Source organism: Parasteatoda tepidariorum, chromosome 9 (assembly GCF_043381705.1).
Source record: "Parasteatoda tepidariorum isolate YZ-2023 chromosome 9, CAS_Ptep_4.0, whole genome shotgun sequence".
In the NCBI taxonomy this organism is placed as follows: Eukaryota; Metazoa; Arthropoda; class Arachnida; order Araneae; family Theridiidae; genus Parasteatoda; species Parasteatoda tepidariorum.
This window is the reverse complement of record NC_092212.1, coordinates 66,902,010-66,922,242: the sequence shown is the minus strand read 5'-3', so window position 1 is coordinate 66,922,242 and position 20,233 is coordinate 66,902,010. Positions and strand designations below refer to the sequence as shown.

The following is a 20,233-nucleotide window of genomic DNA, read 5'->3' as shown; positions in this document are numbered from 1 at the left end:
TTTTGTCGCCGTGTAAGAGAAATATATATATAGATTCCAGAATTTCGTTCTTATTATTTACAGCTGGGATAATTTAAGTGCATTTTTCGACAGTCATTATGAAATATAAATTTAATATAATTTATCTAAAAAGTAGTGGTTCAAAGGGACATAAACAGTAAAATTATATAAGGGAGGTACCTATTGTGGCGTAAAATGACATTTTTGATCATAGTTCGCTACCTGCTTTAGAAGTTAGAAGCTCTTGTCAGTTCCTCTTGTTATGAATCATCCTATATGCATCAATCTGAATAAATATCAGTCTTATCAAGTATATAAAGAATACTAATCAGAAAAATGAAAAGAAACTTTTATTTATTGCATTTCAAGTCTTCAATTTGTATTGTTAAATCTCCAAACTCGTGTTTGAATTTGGATAAATTTGATGATGAGATTATGACTTCTAATATAAGGTAATTGGCATCATCGGTATCTGCCATTGCATCTCTTATTGCTGCTTCTCTTAACAGCCAACTATAAATTAATAATAAAAAAAATCAGTTAAAAATAAAACATATTTTATTTAAATTTTTATATTTGCTATTATAAAAATTATTTCCAATTGAAGAAAAAAAAGGGAGGGGGGAGGCAAAAGTTCAGGAGCATCCTCTTCCTTAATTTTCACAATGCTTTCAAAGGTTATGAACTTTTTTCTAGAGGAATTATTTACAAAATAAAGCAAAAGTAACTCGATACTGAGAAGAGATTGGGCCCTCTTTGCAGCGCTGGAAGTCCAAAATATAAAATTTAGGACAAAATTGCCTCTAAAATTAAAGACAACTTAAGGATGCTGATTCTTTAATGGGAGCAATTTGTAATCCCAGCATGGATTCACAGATATACAATTGGTAATAGTTTTAGTAGTTCTTGCACTTAAGTGAAAAAGAAAAATTTTTTAAAAAAATCTCAGTTTTTTTGTAAAAGTTATGCAATTTTTTTTAATACAAAAAAAAGGAGAGAAAATTGACTAAATATGGAAAAGTAGTAGCAAAATACGAGGATTCTCTAGTGAAAAACAGTAGAGTATGATATTGTGATGAGAAAGAAGTAGAGAGAAGAATTAACTTATAATAAGAACTTATTATATATTTCTCCAACATCGAATGCTTTTATGCCATCAAATCAAGGGTAATTGTCTCTAATACTGGAAGTGGATTAATATCGTACTTGATGAGCTATGTTGTTCATTTTGTTATTTACTTTTTTTCATGGCATACAATAAGGGTGCACAACCTGCGGCCTGCAGACTGTTGATGTGCAGCCTGGGGGAACTTCTGAACGCAATAAAAATATTTCTTTTAACATTTCAAATTTTCATTAACATTATACATTTTTTAATTAAAATATTTAATTCAAATTTATATTACTCTATAAAATGCACACATTTTTTGCACTTTCATTCTGCAACCTTCTTTTTGGTTAGAATTTATACCACCCTCTCAATATTTATATATATATATATGTTTGATAAATTAATTATTGTAAAAAATGGAAAAAAATTTATTTTTAAAATCAGTTTTTTTAGTTTTAAATAATTTCAAATAATTAAAGTATTTAATATTTGCAAATATGTTATTAAGTTTACTGATAAAATATTTAGTGCTTAGAAAGCTGATGTCTGTATAAAAATTATCATATTTGATGCTAACATGACTAAATATGAGTGCAGCCCTTCATTAATCTACCTGCTGTGCAAATGGCCCTTCACTCAAAAGAAAGGTTATGCACCCGTAGCATATAACATAGTTTTTGAATTAGAAATCCTTTTTTAGATAAATAATATTTTTTCTTTCTGTTAACTTCAACAAAAATTTGGAAAAAAAATCCCGAAAATTTCAGGACATTTATTGAAATTTTTAATAATTAAGGACATTTAAGGGCACTTTCTTTTTTTAAGGATAACTTTGGGCCCTGTCTTTGTGTTGGTAGTACATTAACATATAAACAATTTAATTCACACAGATAACTTCAAGAATTTTAGCTTGATTAGTAACATAAGATAATTTAAATCTTTAGAAACTTAAATCCACTTAATGCGTTTTAAATTAAATTAATTACACAATATAATGATTAAATGAGAAATATATTACCTATACTCTTTACCACCATTAGGCACTCTCAATAGTTGAACATCAAATTCTGTATTTTCAAACAAGTTTTGTTCTAGGGATTCTAAAAGTTTTGGCAGTCCTGTTCCATCAGTTGCAGAAATATATAGTGCATCAGAATCCTGATGTAAATTGGGGCTAAAAAAATAAATAATTCATATTTTTTTAAATAGTATTTTACTGCAATCTAAATTAACAATTAAAAAGTAAGCTAATGTTACAAATATTAATAAGCAGTAATACCTTCTTTAATGAAACATGGAAATAACTCAATAATATAGTTTAATCAACTATATAGAGTTTTTCAAATTATAGTACCATTATTAATAGCTTAAAATATTTAAAAAGGTATTTTCCAGGGTCTTTAAAAAGACCTAAATTATTAAAAATTTAAAAAAAAAACTTAACTTTAATTTAAAAAAACAAAACAATGTGATTAAAATAGTACATTAAATAATCATAAAAAATGTTCTGTAATTTGAAGGATGATTTAGCCATTTTCCCTTGTTTTTCACAACATGCACTATAGTTTTTTTAAGATATATTGCATGTAGTATATGTTAAAAAACTATCTTCAATATAAAAAATTACACATTATTAATTCTAATAGATGAAAATAAAACTAGTTGAATAAAATTTTCCGCTTACTCATCTATTAAATCAATTTTATTTCTAACTTCTATAATTGAATTCATCAATTTTTCTGGCAAATTTAACTCTTCTAAAGTTTTTAGAACTGTTTCTTTCTGAGCCTCTGTATCAGGATGGCTAATATCTCTGACATGAATGACAATATCCTGTAAAAAAAAAAAAAAAATTAACATGCATAATTGACAGCAATGCAGTTCAAAATTAACAGTTATCTTAGAAAGCAAAATATTAAGAAACTTTATATTAAGGCTTAACAAGTCACATAATACAACACATAAATTAAAACTTTAAATTATATGCCATGCACTATACTTTGAAAACACAAAATATGTTACAGATTATAATAAATTAAAATGATAAGTGGTTATTATTTCTTCCTTTTACTTTTAATAATGTTGAGGCAAACTCCACACTTATTTTTTGTAATACACTAGTTAAACATTTTTATTAAATTTTGCACAATGTATAAAATATTAAGAAGAAAACCCCTCCAAAGATTTGTCGTAGTTTTTAAGGTAAAATTTAAAAAAAATTTCTTTTTTTAAAAAATTGTTAGGTTTTCTACATTCTAATAATAATACAGATCAGGAAATCTGAATTAATCTGTTAAATTTTTTAGTGAAAAAATTTCACTTTTATTCCATTAACAGAATGGACATCATGAGATGATTTTCCACTAAGCCACTTACTTTCTTACAATTATGATTAAAAAAAAATAATAATATTTTACAATATGATTTTTTTTTTAAAATTTTATAACCAGCGTTGAACCAGAAGACAAGGGAACACCTTGATCAAGCATTGGGACAAACTAACCTCCGTGGAGGACTTCTCAATGGAACTAACCTTCATTTGCATTACATGAAGAGGAAAACAATGAAAACCTCCTATGGTTAGCCCAACGGCAAGGAGATTCTAACCCATGATCTGTCTACCACTGAAGATATTTTATGTCAGCACTGTGGTTGATGCAAACCAGAAGTAGTATTCGTATCAACCAGCTGCTGCTGGGATTCAAACTTGGGTCACCTCATTGGGAGAACGCTCTATCCTCTGAGCCACCATGGATCACACTTATATGATTGAAAAGTTGTAAAAAAAATATAAGTATGTATATAATACTGAGTAATATTTAGAATTTTCCAGACAGAATATTTTGATCACATGCTGCTCATGTTAGGCAGTGAAGCATCATCTCACACTGGTCGCAGTTCAGCAGCAAAAGTGTTAAATTGTGAACTTTTTATACCTTACATCAGGGGTGTCAAACTCGCGGCCCGAGATGAACATTTTTGTGGCCCAGTCAATATATCCGATGCAAAGTAAAAATAAATTAGAAAGGAAACTAGCATATGAAATTATAATATACTTTATTTATAAACTATACGGATCATTTCAAATTGTACGTGCGAAAATGCAAAATTCTAATTGGCTTGCGGCACCTGCCATTCTAGGGATACTGCATCGTATCAAAAATACGCAGAAAAAACTTCAAATCTTAGAACGGAATTTGAAACAAGGTTTAAAGATTTAAATTCCTCGGAAAACAAATTTTGTTTGCTTTCATCCCTATTCTCAATAAATATAGACTCCAGTAGTATGCAAATGGAAGTGATTGAGATTCAGTGCGACTCAAATTTGAAGGCAAAATTCATTGAAGTGGTTATGTCTGAATTTTACAAATATTTACCGGCAAGGTTTGAAAATACTCGAAAATTCGCATATGAAATTATTTCCATGTTTGGAAGTACTTATCAGTGCAAGCAATTATTTTCTGTTATGAATGGAAATAAATTTCCTGTCCGAAACCGTATTAATAACGCTCATGTTGGGTCAATTTTGAAAGTAGTCTCAGCCAAAAAAATTTCTCCCGAAATAGGAAAGATAGTAGCAGAGAAGAGATGTCAAGTATCAAACAATAATTTAACTTAATATATGTTTACTACAATGTGCTATTCAAAATAAAAATATTTGTTTCTATGAAGATTGATATTTTTTTTCTTCCTGTGGCCCACCTAAAGTTAAGCATTGTTTATTTGGCCCAAGTTAGCTTTTGAGTTTGACACCCCTGCCTTACATAGTCAAAATTAAAATAATCAAATTTATTATTTTCCAATTCGTTAATAATTCTAAAATTCAATTATATAAAATTTTCCTTTTCTCTTAGAACGTTTCTAGCAAATAAAGATGCACCAGAACATGCTAAATATTCCGTCCCTTTATTCATACAATAATCAAAGATTCCTATGAACTTGAAAAGTGTAAAATACATACCGCTAATGCTATTTCTTCCAATGTAGATCTAAAAGATTGTATCAAAGTTGTAGGGACATTAGAAATAAATCCAACAGTATCAATAAAAAGAATTTTTTGATTGGACGGCAGTAGACCTGGATGAAGTGTTACATCGAGTGTAGCAAATAGTTTATCTTCAGGTTGTAAACGAGTGTCATTGGTCAATGACTTAATCAATGTTGTTTTACCTATAAACATTAAGAAAATATGTGTCATACGAATAAGAATATACTTAAACTTACATTTTCTCAATAAAAAATAATACTATGCAAGTATAGTGATATTAATGATACATCAAAGTAATTACCACAGTTTGTATAACCAACTACAGCAGCAATCGGCAGGGCATTCCTACTTTCACTTTTCCTTATGAACTCTCTTTGATTTTTAATTTTTTCAAGAGCTTTTTTCAATTTTAATTCTCGCTCCTAGATAGATAAAATATTTATGTCACTTTTCATCGTTATACATTTTAAAGACAACATTTAGTGAACATGTTTATTATTAATAATTACTTTTATTATAAAAATGATTATTTTTAAGCATTAAACAATATTTATCAACTGATTACATAATTTTGCAGGGTCAAACAGTTTTTTTCTCATTGCTATTACTCATAAAGCCCGAATCAGAGTTCTCTTTAAGAACAAAAAAGGGCAAGGCACTTCCTCTCTGAAAAGGGCAGTTGGAGTTTTGAAAGGGCACTCACGTAACACAGTAAAAATTTATGAAAATGCCTAATATTATGCAATAACTGAAGCTTTTTCTTAAAGTTTTTAAATTACCCTCTTATACTATATTATCTGTAAATTTCAAAAAGTATTTTTTTTCAGTAAAACAAGAGAAAATTTTTTAGTTAAAATAATAATAAAATAATTAAAGGCATGCTAAAATCAATATCTTTATTTTTTTTTCTCCAAAAAAGTAAAACAAAAAATGATTTATTGGTAAAGAATGTGAAAGTCTTTTTTTCCATATTTTACACTGAAAACTATGAGAGAATGAACATTTAAAGGAGCATTTTTTTCTTTTACAAAAAAAAAGGTATTTGTTTAAAAATAGTTTTAAAATTTAAAATTACTTAAAAAATTTATTAATATCTCCCCGAAAAAAGACACTTTTTTCAGAGGTTTAACCAGTTGAGAATAATCCTAACAAAGTAAATATTTGTAATACTAATCTGAATTAAACCCACAAACACATATAATTTTATCAATGTATAATAAATGGTGAATTAAGTGCTTTTGAGGGATGGCGGCATTTTTTTACAAAAAGGGCAAAAAGAGGGTGCATTTATTGGGATCAAAGGGAAAGCAGGGTGGACTGCCTTAAAAAAATGCTTATGGAGAACACTGCAGTCAAAAAAATTTTTTAAATAAGAATTTTTGAAATAAAAACAGAAAACTTAAAAAAAAATTTTTTTTTATAGCAATAAAATAACTTACATTCAAAAGGCGTCTACGCATTTCCATAAATGTCTCGCCTTCCCCTCCTACATGATTCATTCCAAAGAACACAGTTGAAAATCGTGTATGTTCATGGATAGCAAGCTTTATCCTGAAATTGAACATAGCAAATAAGATAAGAAAATAATGGATACCATATATTTCCAAATATAAGCTTATTCATGTATAAGCCATAGAGTAGGCTATCTATTTGGAAATTCAACCAAATTTAAAAATTGTATATTAGACGACATACGAAAAATAAGGAATGCTGTGCTTGGAAATAAAAATGTGCTCCCTCTCTTTTAACCCCTTAACGATCGGTTGATTTTCAAGAAAACGTTCATAAAAGTGCTTATTTTTTTATCCAATCACAAATACATATATTTGATTAGTGCTGACATCTAGTTTAAAATAAACTAATTATCTACAATTACCTTAAAAATATCCTGCTACTGCCATCTGGTGTGTAAAATGAGAAATAAAATGTTTTCCAGGCAAAAGAAATGAATTAGTTTTATTCTTATTGGCGTGTTACTACTGAACACTCCTGCCCGAAATTTCATGGGAGCGAGAAATAGAGGGTGAAACCTCACCCATCATTTTCACGGGAGCGAGAAGGAAGGGGTTAATAATGGTAGATCTAGAAAGGGCTGCACTGTGGGTAAAAGAAGCATGGATCCTCCAATTTTCTAATAAGAAGATTAAAGAATACAAGTATTCCATTTAAATTGTTCTATTTATGTGTTCCTTTTTCAATTTTTATATTTAGGCATTCTGTTTTCAACTTTTATGTCTTGTATGAACCTTTCATCATGTTTACTGATTATCGTTAAAGCTTGGCAGAAGAAGAAATATTGATGTCCATCAGGAATTTTTCAAAGTTAGTGCATCCGATTATAAGCTGATCCCCAACTTAAACTTTTGGAAATTTGCTAAAAATTCATGGCTTATATTCGGAGAATACGGTATATAGTTAAGAGGATGGTATGCAGCCAAGAAATCTCGAAATGCAAAATTTCTTTCACCTACAAAAGTAATTGAAAATTTAAAGTATAGAAAAAATAAGTTAAAGTAAACAAGAAAGATTCAACTGATTAAAAAAAGACTTTCAAAAAATCATGATGCTTAGAAATTATGACAGGATAACATAGGGTTAAGAAGTAAAAAACTTGTCCTGCAATAATTTGTTTGCATTTTGATAACATTATTTCAACATTGGAAACTCCATGGTTTACTGTTTACCCTGGTTCTTTTCTAATGAATTTTGGAGATAGTTGCTCTTTACTAGTAATAATTTAGATAAGTCATTTTAGGACTTCACATTTTATTTGACAAGGACGACATTTAACACATGTAAACTAACGGAAAATAACAATCAGAGCAAACACTTACATTTGTTCCAGTTGAAACCTTCTTACAATCTGAAGTAAACATTAAAGTTCAGAGCGCCCTCTCTTGGGCAAAAGAATAAAATTCGAGTTGTTCCTTTTTCTATAAACATTTAATTTTAGAATACTGATAGAGGTAAAACAGAATTTGACATTAAAAATTTCTACAGCAGTATAGTATTCCCTCTGAAAGAAGAAGAATAGTAGAAATGCTTCATGGCAAATTTTGTTTTTCCTACATTAACTTTTAAAAAAAAAAAAAAAAAAAGAGTTCAGGTAAATTAAGTGAATACCATCAAAATGCGAAATATCAAAATGCATACAAATTATTGCAAGATTACTCTGGATTACACATCAGGAAAATAATCCTTTCATCATTTATTTGCATTTTGATATTTTGCAAAGAAAATTTTAGCATTTAAAACTTTATGATTTAACTGAACTCCCTTTTTTTAATACTTTGAACTTTAAATTACTAATGCAAGCAAAATAGAACTTTTCATGAAGCCTTTTCCCACACTATAACATACTCCTTAGTTGATACTTGACTTAATCTCTCACCTTAAATATGGTATTTCTGCTAAAGCAAGTTGTAACTTAGCTTCCTTGGTATGAGCATGTTCATGAAAAATCTGCAGAATTATTTGATACCTAAAAAGCAATTCAATAACATTAACATGCAAGTAAACATAAACAAGAAATAAAACTCCATTAGTGCAATTTTTTTCCATTGAATATAATGAACAAGCTTTAAGTGTTGATTCATATTAGCAAAATAGTGATAAAGTAATTCTGATGAATTAATTTTCTACAAATTCAATTTCAGAAGAAGAAATTTTAACATAAAATCAAGGTTCCACTGTGTATAAATATTTACAAATGTATATATTTTCAATAAAACAGGGATGAGATTAGCCAAAAGGCAAAAAAGCTGAATTTCCACGATCGTAAATTTACGCAAGCGCAACCCTTTAATAATAAATTCCAGACAGTTTAAAGTAATAAATAATGTGTTGACATACAATTGTGTACTAATCTATTATTATATAAATGATTACATTGCTACTTAACATTTAGTGAAAATAAAAATTACCAATTGAAAAAATAAAGCTGGAAATTATATTTTTCCTCAGTTCACATAAGAGACAATTATTACTTGAAAAACTACCTGGTTTAGCAAATTAAAACTACTGAGAATATACATTAATATTTCATTTCTTTTAATAAATACTGTTATGTGATTTATAGCAAATATATCAGTAATATTACTTTTTAAATTATATTGGGAAAAAAAAACTTTAACAATGGACCAAATCATTATGTTCATGTTATAGTCTAATCTAACTACAGCCCTTTGAAACATATCAATAACAGTGAAGTAGAAATATATAGTAACTCCTTAACATACAAAAATTGGTATTTTAGTTTGAAAAATTACATGACAATCAGCAACTGTTTAGATAATTGTTTTTTATTTGATAAGAATTTTGCATTTTATAGCATAAATAACAGCAATTACAAATAAAATTTTGATGATGAGTTAACTCTTTTAACTATTAACTCTTTTTCCAACAAAAAAAAATTAAATTGAATCCCTTTTTAAGTTATTGCTTTTGTTTCCTATATCTTTTATGTTTGCTATATTTAGTCGTTAGTCCATTTTCAAACATCTTGTGACAAATCCTATTTTTTCTTCTTTGCAAGCACAGAATGTAAGTTTTGAATATATTCCCTTCCAGTTTCTCTGATGTTGTAACACTTACATATACATACTAATAATCGTCGTTAGAAAAACAGTCACTTTTATAGTAACTAATTTTTAAAAAAAATTTACTTCTTACAAGAATCGCGAGAGTTGATCTTAAAATTGTGTGAATATGAATAACAATTATGGATTTTGAAATCACATGAATATGAAACTAGATATACGATTTTGAAAATGAGAAAATACAAACTGGGATATAGAATTTTTAAAACGCGTAAATACAAATCCCGATTCATAATTTTTAGATCGCGTAAATACGAATCATGATGCGTAATTTTTAGATTGCATAAATAAGAATTATGATGCATAATTTTTAGAATGCGTGAATGCGAATCCCAATGCCTTATTTTAAAATCACGTATAAATGAAAATCAATGTTTGATATTATAAACAGCATGAGCAAATCAAGACATTGAATTTTAAACTTGCGGGAATACGAATCGCTTCATAGGTTTTTAAAAAGGCGTAAATACGAAGCACGACGTACAATATTCAAATCGCGTGAATAAGAATCTCAACACGCAAATATGAAAAGCTATGTTTGATATTAAAATCGTGTGAATAAGAATCGAGATATTGGCAGACTCCAGGCTTGGGACCTCTAAATGGCTTGTCAGAAACAGCGTCGTTTGAACTACAAAAATCGGATCTATCTGGAGGGCGGGTAAAAAATTCGGAAAATCTTATCTGCTGCGAGTAAAAGGGGAGAAAATAGCTATAATAAGTAAAAATGAGAAAGGATTGAGCTATGTAGTTTGAATTTTCTGTTTCTCTTTGAAAATTGGTGAATTTTCTGAAAAAGCGGAATACTTATATAAAAAAGTGAAATTTTTAGAAAAATCTGAATTTTTGATAAAAAAAACTGAAATTCAAGAGATAAAAATGAAAAAAGTGGAAATCCGCTAAAAAGCGGAAAAATCTCATCCCTGATAAAATGAGTATACACACCTAAATCAATATTGCTGCTATGCTCACAAATGCCAGGAAAAAAAATAGTTTAAAATTAAAAATGAAATATGATATATAACATAGGTTATGTTTAAGTGATTATATATCTTTTTATAATATAGAGTGACAAGGGTCAAACAGAGATATGGTGAAGTGTGACAAAGTGAAAGAGAGGATAAAAAATATTGAAAAAAAATTGTGGCATTATTTATGGATGGTCCAAAAGTTTAAATTTCTAGCGCATTACGTCAATCTTGATCAATTCATAGATTAAAAATTTTACAAGTTTAATACATTTTGAAGAAGCACTAATTACTTTTTACTAGTGTGGTTATTTTTCAACATTGAAAACATAACAAAGAAGTCAAAATAATTAAATATATATATAAAAAGAAAGAACTGTAAAGATGACAAAATATCCTGGATGCTGATGAAAATTTAATTGGATGAATTAGTTAGACATGAGATTTGTCCAAAATCTCATGTCTAACTAATAATCTATATGTCACAGGAAATCTTAGCTGTATTTTAAGTTAAATTTTTATACATTTCTGCAAAATTTTTTACATTTCGAATATAATGTTTGAAAGGTTATCTAAATACATATCCCCAAAATTTGAGGCTGTTACAAAATAATTTTTGCAGTCGCAACAATTTAAAGAAAAATGTTTTAAGACAGAAAGAGTTCCCTCGCACTTTTATCAGAACTTAAAAGTATGAGAATAATGCACAGTAGAGGCTTTGAGTTCTCTAAAGAAACAGATGGAAAATTATATTGAGCAAGATTTTTTATTGAGATAATTTTATCTATGAACGCTTTTATGAAGTATACATGAATAGAGATCTCCCTAAAAATAAAACAGGTGCTCTTCGGTATTATTTTATATCACCACATTATCTTACCGCTAACACCAAGAAAAAATATTTTCTGAAACTGTAGAAAATCTGCAGTAATTAGAGGGCATGTAAATATGTCCAGTTTCAATTTTAATGGAAAAAAAGTTTCGTTTAGAGGCTACTTTATAAAACAAACCTGTCAAATACTTGTACTTTAAAATAGTCTTCTAATTTTGCATTTTGAACAGCAGTTAAAACATCAATACCTATGAAAACTGCTGTAATTGCTGGATTTCTTCTTATGATCATCTTAATTTTTTCCAGATTTCCTTTTCCAAAAAGGAGACTAGACTTCAAACTTGTCACCGGAATTATATGCTAGATAAAAAAATTAGAAAAGAACTAAAGGTTAGATTTTGAAACATAGATTTTAAATAAGACAATAAAAATTAGAAAAGACAATTAAACAAGAGCATATTTCCATATTGGTTCCCGTTTGCACCCATTGAATTTGGATAACAAACCACACCATGTATGAGCCAGGTTCTTACTCCAGCAATAAATTGACAAGTGTATGCATTTATTTAGATACCCAGTGACATAATTTTTTCGAGCTATCTGCGACAAAACTCTCTAGCATTAATATCTTTCTGAAAGATACTTTTAATAATTTACTAATTTAAAATAACAAAAGAGCTGTGTTTACAAAAAAAAAGCTATAATTTTTAAAGTTGAACATGCAATAATATTTTATTCTAATATTAAGGGTGATATTCCTACATTTTGTTGGGGGGGTGGGGGAGCGCAAAAATTATTTTTTTCTTCGCATTTTGTAAATTGATCCAGTAATTGCCGAAAAAAAAGATTGCCGACGAAATCGCCCAAATCGGACTTCTCAAATGCGTGTGTTTCTTTTAGAGATTAGGTTGTTGTAATAAAAACTATCGAATTTAAAAACAAGACATTAATAGCAATAACTGTCAAAAATTCAATAGAATTATTGCCTTAAAAAGTAAATATTCAAGTGCATGATTCGTATTTTTCCATATTGTTCGAAATATATCGGGATATTTAACAACCATGTGCTAAAAATACAATCGAAACATTACATCGACTTATAATACTATCGGCATAAATTGAGCGTGTCAAAAAGTGATTATCTAACTGTATGATTAAAATATTATGGGTAAACTTCTATAGAAAAGAAAAGTAGATTTTTTTTACTTTTCGAAAGAAAATCTTTATGCAAGAACTCTGTAAAGTTCTGCACCAATGTCGCCGTGTTGCTCCGTTTCTGTCACGGTATATATATATGGTGTATATATATATATATATAATAACATTATGAATTAATAGGTGGTCCTACTACAGCATAGTATGGTAGAAAATATCAGGCAGTGGCACTTAACCTTGAAAATACATCAGTACAGGGTAACCGGGCAATGGCACCAAAAGAGTCAAAACTCAAAATAAAATAAAAACTTAAACTATTAACACTATGATAACAAACTAAAATGAAAACAACACCTGTCGTTCAGCATAAAATATTAAATAATTAGTAGAAAATGTATGCAATTTCCTGAAATTTGATATATAATTTTCCAGTTTAATAAAACTCTCTAATTTTTCTCTGTTCTAGGGCCACTCAGCTTATTAGGGTGACCCGGGGTAATTCACGATCACTCTGTTTCTGGGGTAAACAATGAACACCTAAGTTTTATTTTAAAAAAATAATTTTTTCCTAAATTTGAGACATGGACAAGAATGCTTGTACACTTTACTAAGGTATAACTACATTTACTTAATAATAGTTTTTTGTTTAATCTAACAAAATAAGCATCTTTTAAACTGCTTTCTGTATTTTAAATTTCAAAGATGGATTTCAAAAAGTGCACATTTCTGCAAAGATCTCCCTCCTTCTCTTAATAATAAATATTTTGAGTTACTTTCTCTTTCTTTGATATGAAAATAGTGTAAGCTCTTGTTTAATTATTTCACATCTACTGTAAACATTATAATTGATTATAGGAAACTATATCAAATGTTGCCCCCTACAGATGGGGTAATTATTGATCACTGGAGTAATTCCTGATCATTGTCATTTCTTTTCATAAATAGTATCAAAATAAGCTAATAAATAGGTAATTGTCTTTTCTTAAGTAACAGTTCATATTTATCAAGTGGAACGACTATAAAATATATTTTAACCCAATTTAATCACAAAATTTGTTTTTAACTGTATGCTAGACAAATGTGTTCCGATTTGTCTTACCTTGCTTTTATCTTAATTTTATGTGCGTACATTGTTAGAATAATTTTTAAGTTTATAAAATAGACTAATATAAATATGGTGAGAAATTATAAGCCTAAAAAGGATACTAAGCTTCTAGAAAGCAAAATTAGTTCTAGTAATTAAAATTCTTAATTAGTAAATTTCTTTTAGTGATTGAAAATGAAAATTTCAGTGTGAGAGCTGTTGACATACCTTACTTAACTTTACACTCTCCCTTAATGAAGTTACAAAATCCAGCAAAAGTAACTCATGTGGGAACTCTTTCTTATATTCCAGCAGAACATGAGAATGAGTTGGCTGCTTGCCTAAAATGTATGGCACAATACAAAGATTTTTGGAAAATTTAAAGTGTTAACCTTTATTTTTGCTTTTTAAATAAATCGTTTTGTTAGCTGCTTAAACATATATTTTAGGTTTATTTGTTTGATCTTGATGTCTTATTTGTTAATTACCACTGTATAATTATTTTTAAATAGCCCCTTTATGATTAAAACTGGTGATCAGTAATTACCCCAGAAGTGATCAGGAATTACCCCAGAAAAGATCAAGAGAAGGGGTAATTCTTGATCACTAAAAATTTAAAATTCTAATTAGATTTTCAAACAATACAAGGTAGCCTAGGACTAATCTCATATAGCCTCAAACTTCCATCAAATATTATAATTCCATCTTGAATAGTTTTCTTACAAAATTGATGTTTGCATTTTTTGATCAGGAATTACCCCAGGTCACCCTATACATTGCATAAATATAAAATCGACTCTAACATTAGGGAAGATTTCCGTATCGTAATCTACACCAAAATAATCGTCCCATGAGAAACGAAGGAAAATATTTCACAGTAACTTCTTCATATAGGGGGGGGGGGGAATAANATCTAACCAATACAAGCTTTTTTTTTTTTTTAATTTCGAAAATTGCAAGTTTAAATCAGTTTGGCACCTTAGCGATTGCAGTTTACGTGACAGATTACGATACGGAAATGCGTCCTTACATCTTCATGAACTTTCCAGTCTTTCAACGTTTTTACAAGCGAAACCGCTTCAGATAATTTTAACTCTGCAATGGACTTTTTTTCCCCATCTGGACCCTGCTTAACTCGAGGCTGTATTATCAGTACATTATGTCCTTGCTCAGGATGTCTGTATAGTTCTTTATTTACATAATCTACATTTGTCCCTGGCAGATCTAAATCTTTTTCTTCATTATTCGATCCGTTTTTAGAACTAAATGATTTACCGATTTCTCCATAAAATAGCATACCACGAAAATATTTAAATTTGCACGACATCTCTCTTGTCCTTATTTCATTCGTGGATAATTTCAATGAGGGTTTTGAATGCATGCAACAGTAAGGGAAATGCAATTTGAGAAGATGATGTAGTTTGCACAGTCTTAGTTTACTAACAAGAGGCATTGCTATATATATAATTTTTCACTGAAAAATACGAAAACTTTTCTTGGCAAAATTAAAAGAAGCATTAAATGTTCATAAAAAGAGATTTTAGAAAATAGCGCAGTTTCAATAGAGCAGTTCATAAAATTTGATTTGTTTATTTTTAAAAATATTAGACAGTTTCCGGCTATCAGTTTTTGTTCACTTATCTACCTTATGTTTAGCTTTTTCAAGTGAATTTATATTTTATTTCACCAGTTACTGCTAATATATGGCAATATGAGTGAAAAATTAATGTCACCGTTAGCAGTTGCTAACTGTTAATTTCTTCTATCACTGTTAAAGTGAAGCATTGACACTAGTCTTTTGATGAATAAAGTTAAGCTTCAAATATCAGATTTAGAGAACTGTTTGGTCCCTCAGTGGACTGATCGTTAAGACACGGTTCCCAGCAGGTTACCGAAGTCAAGTATCACTGGCTGCGGTCAGTGTGCGGGTGGGTGACCACTTGGATCAGTCTGCATGGTGACCGAGTGTGCGCGATATGGGNCTAGCGCGGGATAACAAAAGATGGAGTTGAGTTGAGTCGCTGCAAGGCGCATTTACACTGAAGATAAAATACATGACACATCCCTTCTGCAAAGGATCACAATTGTGATGGTATGTCTTCGGATCATCCTCAGGGATGTTTCCCAGACCGTCGCCAATAGCCCATTGTGCAGCTCTAGAGCGACGTAAATGAACTACTACTACTACTACTAGAGAACTGATTAACCCTTTGGGTCGTAAAAAATTATAACGGAACAGTCGTCACTTGAACACCAAAAATGAAACGATTTGCTTCTCTCTTCATTCTTCAAAATAAAAAGCAGAACATGCAAAACCGCGTTGTAACAATCAATCAGTAGTTGATGCAAAACTGACAACATTCTCACAGGTTGTTCTTGTAGTTCATTTAGGTCGCACTAGAGCTGCACAATGGGGAATTGGCAACGGTCTGGGAAACATCCTAGAGGATGATCCGAAGACATGCCACCACAATTGTGATCCTCTGCAGAGAGGATGGCTCTCCCGTTTCGGTAGCCCGTCGACCTGCACGCGAAGTCGAGCATTTTACACTAGAACAGTTTAACGAGGATCAATGCCACACTACATCGGTCCTCATGCAGACTAATCCAAGTGGTCACCCACCCGGACACTGACCTCAGCCAGTGATACTTGACTTCGGTGATCTGCTGGAAACCGTGTCTTAAACGATCAGTTCACTGCGGGACAACATTCTCACAAGTTTGAATTGACTTACAGTTTGCAAAGCAGCGATGGAAATGTTTAAGATTCACAATGATGCTATAAATTGAAGTAAGGAGGTGATCCCCGACAATGCGGGACTCATTTATAATAAATCTTGTTTAATAGTACAAAATGAAATTTGTGGATAATCCCTTATCATTTTGTGCTTTCCTTCAAAATGTGCAAAAACTACTTAGGAAATTGCTCGAAACTTTTTAAATTTTTAAGATTTTCAAATAAAGTTTTTATTATTAGTTGCCAAATACAATTCTTAAAAAAATATTAAATTTTTTTTTTTTTTTTTAAAAATATTTTCTACGTTTTCTCAGTATAATAGAAATAGCTTAAAAATTCATATCTTGAACAGTTTTCAACGAATTGTTTTTTTTAAATTCAAAATCAAAATTTTTGATATTAATCTTAAATTTCTCTAAAAAATTTTTTTAATTCCAATGAATATTTATGAATGAAGTTATATTTAAAAAGAGAAAAAAAAACATAAGACGGAAAAATTAACTTGATTGTATGATTGATTGTGTATTTTGTTTCTGGCTTATATTATTTGGCCCCAATTCTAATTATTATGCAGCGCAACTACCAAAAATTACTTTAATCGAATAAAAAATATTGATTTGTTTAAAAAAAATCATTTTGACATAATTTTGAGGATCGAGTTGAATACACATTTTTCTTTCCAGTGGAAAAAATAATTGGCGATCGAAATGGGCTGCAGGTGGCGTTGAGCAGAACTTTTTTCCTATGGCAACACTTCACATCCTTTCCCCATTAGCGTGTGGAAAGTCATAGAGGAAGGAAGTACGTTAGTTTCTCTCTTGATTTTCATATAGATTGAAATCCTTTAACTTGAAAAACTATATGGAACTGAAAACTACATTAAACATAGTTCTAAAGAAAAGTATTATGGAAATTTTAAAAAATATTCTTATTAAATAAAAAGGAAAAATATTAAGAAAAGGGAAAATATCGTAGTACATTCCTATACAACTGAAAAGAGGAGGAGAGGGAAGGGAGAAGGGCTAAAAGCATGAAACCGGTCTCTCCCCAGATGGCGTATTCGAGTGTTGCGATCGCGAATTCGCCGAAACACAATTTTATTCGTCAAATTTACGATATTATCCTAAGTTTCTCGAAAAATTTTCTTTAATTCCATTGAACATTTAAGAATGAAGTTATAGCAAAAAGGAGAAAAAAAACGCAAGACGAAAAAATTAACTTGATTGTACGATTGATTGTATGATTGATTTTGTGATTGATTGTATTATATGATTGATTACATTATTGTTTGATTGATTGAATGATTAATTGAAATTATGAATGGATGGATTTGTTGATTGCGTGATTAATTGATTTTATGATTGATTGTGATATTGATTGCATGATTGATTAATGAATGATTGCTTGCTTGAAGGATTGATTGTATGATTGATGAAAGGACAGATTGATTTTATGTTTGTATGATTGATTGCATGGTTGCATAGTTGATTGTATCATTAATTGTATGATTGATTACTCATACATATCATATTTCAAATTTAGCAATTAAATTTAAAGCTTTCAGACCATTGAGAGGCCCATAAATAAATTACGATAGAAAACAGCTATTTTTGAGCACCCTATTCCAGAAAATCAAACAATAAGCTTCTAACTTGTATCGATTGCTTTAGTTATTATTTTAATAACTCCATAAAGTTTCGTAAGCCAAGAGTAAATATTTATGAAAAAATGGACATTTTTTATAAAATATTCATTTTTTCGTTATAACTTTATAAATATTCATTGGAATTAAACAAAATTCCATTGAATTTATAAGTTATTTTATAGGATTGATTGATTGTATGATTGATTGATTATTTGGTTGTATGATTGATTAATTGTATGAGTGATTGTTCGATTAGTTGATTCATTTTATAAATGAATGGGTATATGGATGGATTGATTGCATAATTAAATTATTGATTGTGTGTTTGATTGATTGTATGGTTGATTGTATGATTGATTAATTGTATGAATAAATGGATGGATGTAATGATTGTATGATTGATCACTCAGAGATATCATATTTCATGTATGAACGGAGGGAAGGATGGATAGATGGATTGATTGTATCATTGTGTGATTGATTTTATGATTGACTGTATGATTGATTGAATGATTTTATGATTGATTAATTGTATGAATGATTGATCGTATGATTAATTGTATGAATGATTTCATGATTGATTAATTGTATGAATGATTGATCGTATGATTAATTGCATGAATGATTGTATGATTGTGTGATTGATTATATGATTGAGTGATTTCATAATTCATTTAGTAATTGTATGATTGATTGATTGTATGATTGAATGAATGGACGGATGGATGATTGTATGTAAGTATGGATGGATTGATTGCATGATTGTATAATTGATTGATTGTATGATAATTATTCTTAATGGTTAGAGGGGGTGATTTCTAATATACTAAATAAACATACCTTTTTCTCAACGACTTCGGATTTCTGACTCCAAAAATATAGGGGTGTCTGTCATCTGGGAAAAATGGTCAGGAGAGCAGTACGAAGTCTGGAACATTAAATGTTAATTTCACTTTTTGCGTATTTTGCCATATTTCGGGAACTTTTTAAGCGAATTGAAAAATGTGCACACACTTATAAAATTTGTTTATTCAAAGATAATTCTATGAAAAATTAATTTTAGTATATAATAATGATTTTTTATTATTCCATTTAATAAAGTCAAAATTTTTTTTAATTATAAAGCACATCATTTTTTACGTCATTTTGAAGTATGTAATTTTACATGGCAATATACAAAATTTGAGCAAAATCGGTTGAATAGTTTCTGACAAATAGAATTTTAAAGAAGTATATTCAAAATTTGATTTGATTTGAACTATTCAACCATTTCGCTTAAATTTTATATTTTGTCACGCAAAATTACATACTTTAAAATGATGTAAAAAATTTTAGATCTTGTAATTCGAAATTTTTCGACTGTTATTAAATAACATAATAAAAAAATAAATGCTAAAATTTATTTATTTTTTGCCAAGAATTATCTTTGGCTAAAGGAATTTGACTAGTATGTGCAAAAAGTTTTCAATTCATTAAAAAAGTTCTCGAGATATGGCGAAATACGTTAAGGGGTCTAAACTTTAGACTACTCTCCTGACCAAGTTACGGGGACCATATTTAGCAGATTGGGTCTGCTAGATATTTTTGGGGTCTGAAATCCGAACTCCTGAAAAAAAAGGGTAAGTTTATTCAGACTTTAAGAAAAAAAAAAAAAAAAAAACGAAAGTACGATTTTATGTCTGATTTCGTAACTTCTAATATCGTCTGCACTAATTAATAAGTATATTGAGGTCCCTTAGAACCATTAAGAATGAGTCTTAGAACGTGAAGATCTGATCGTTAGATCAAAAGTAATTTAGTGTTGTTCGTCTTTTTTTCCGGCGCATCGTACGTCAGGGTGATAATTACGATAGAGCAATTTAATAAATTAAAAAAAATGAATTCACTTCTTACTTTGTTAGACGTTTTTGGCATTTTTTAGCGTTGAATGAACTGCAAATAATTCTATGCATAATTCTAAAAACTTTTTTTTTAAAATTTAGTGGTAGTCAAATGAATTTTGTTTCGGTAAAGAATATTATATGTATACTGGCTATCTTTTATTTTCTTCTAGGATGATTTTTCGAACTGGTAGTAATGTTACAACCGAATGTCATGCAGGAATATTTTGTATTT

The 20,233-nt window shown here is 29.2% G+C and overlaps 1 protein-coding gene across 4 annotated transcripts; it reads right to left on the bottom strand.

Moving 5' to 3' along the window:
* Positions 1-333: 333 nt before the first annotated feature.
* On the bottom strand, positions 334-15,402 carry LOC107447709 (putative GTP-binding protein 6). Of its 4 annotated transcripts, none has more exons than XM_016062702.3 (9): positions 14,767-15,402; positions 11,676-11,857; positions 8,491-8,580; positions 6,539-6,650; positions 5,401-5,521; positions 5,073-5,281; positions 2,796-2,944; positions 2,130-2,285; positions 334-513 (listed from the first exon to the last, which is right to left on the bottom strand). In XM_016062702.3, exons 1-9 carry the CDS (start codon positions 15,187-15,189, stop codon positions 351-353), a joined length of 1,605 nt encoding a protein of 534 aa, XP_015918188.1. In that variant the 5' UTR covers positions 15,190-15,402; the 3' UTR covers positions 334-350. The 4 variants fall into 4 exon arrangements, with proteins under 4 accessions (XP_015918188.1, XP_015918190.1, XP_015918191.1 ...); XM_016062704.3 differs by having other exon boundaries at positions 15,012-15,348; XM_016062705.3 differs by having other exon boundaries at positions 15,036-15,347.
* Between the last annotated feature and the right edge of the window lie 4,831 nt (positions 15,403-20,233).

Excerpts from the sequence above, each read along its gene's own strand:
- LOC107447709 (XM_016062702.3), bottom strand. The coding sequence starts at position 15,189 with ATGCCTCTTGTTAGTAAACTAAGACTGTGCAAACTACATCATCTTCTC. Across the intron at positions 6,651-8,490 it reads GCAGAAATACCATATTTAAG|GATAAAGCTTGCTATCCATG; the intron begins GTGAGAGATTAA and ends GTTCAATTTCAG. Across the intron at positions 2,945-5,072 it reads TGGAAGAAATAGCATTAGCG|GATATTGTCATTCATGTCAG; the intron begins GTATGTATTTTA and ends TTTTTTTTACAG.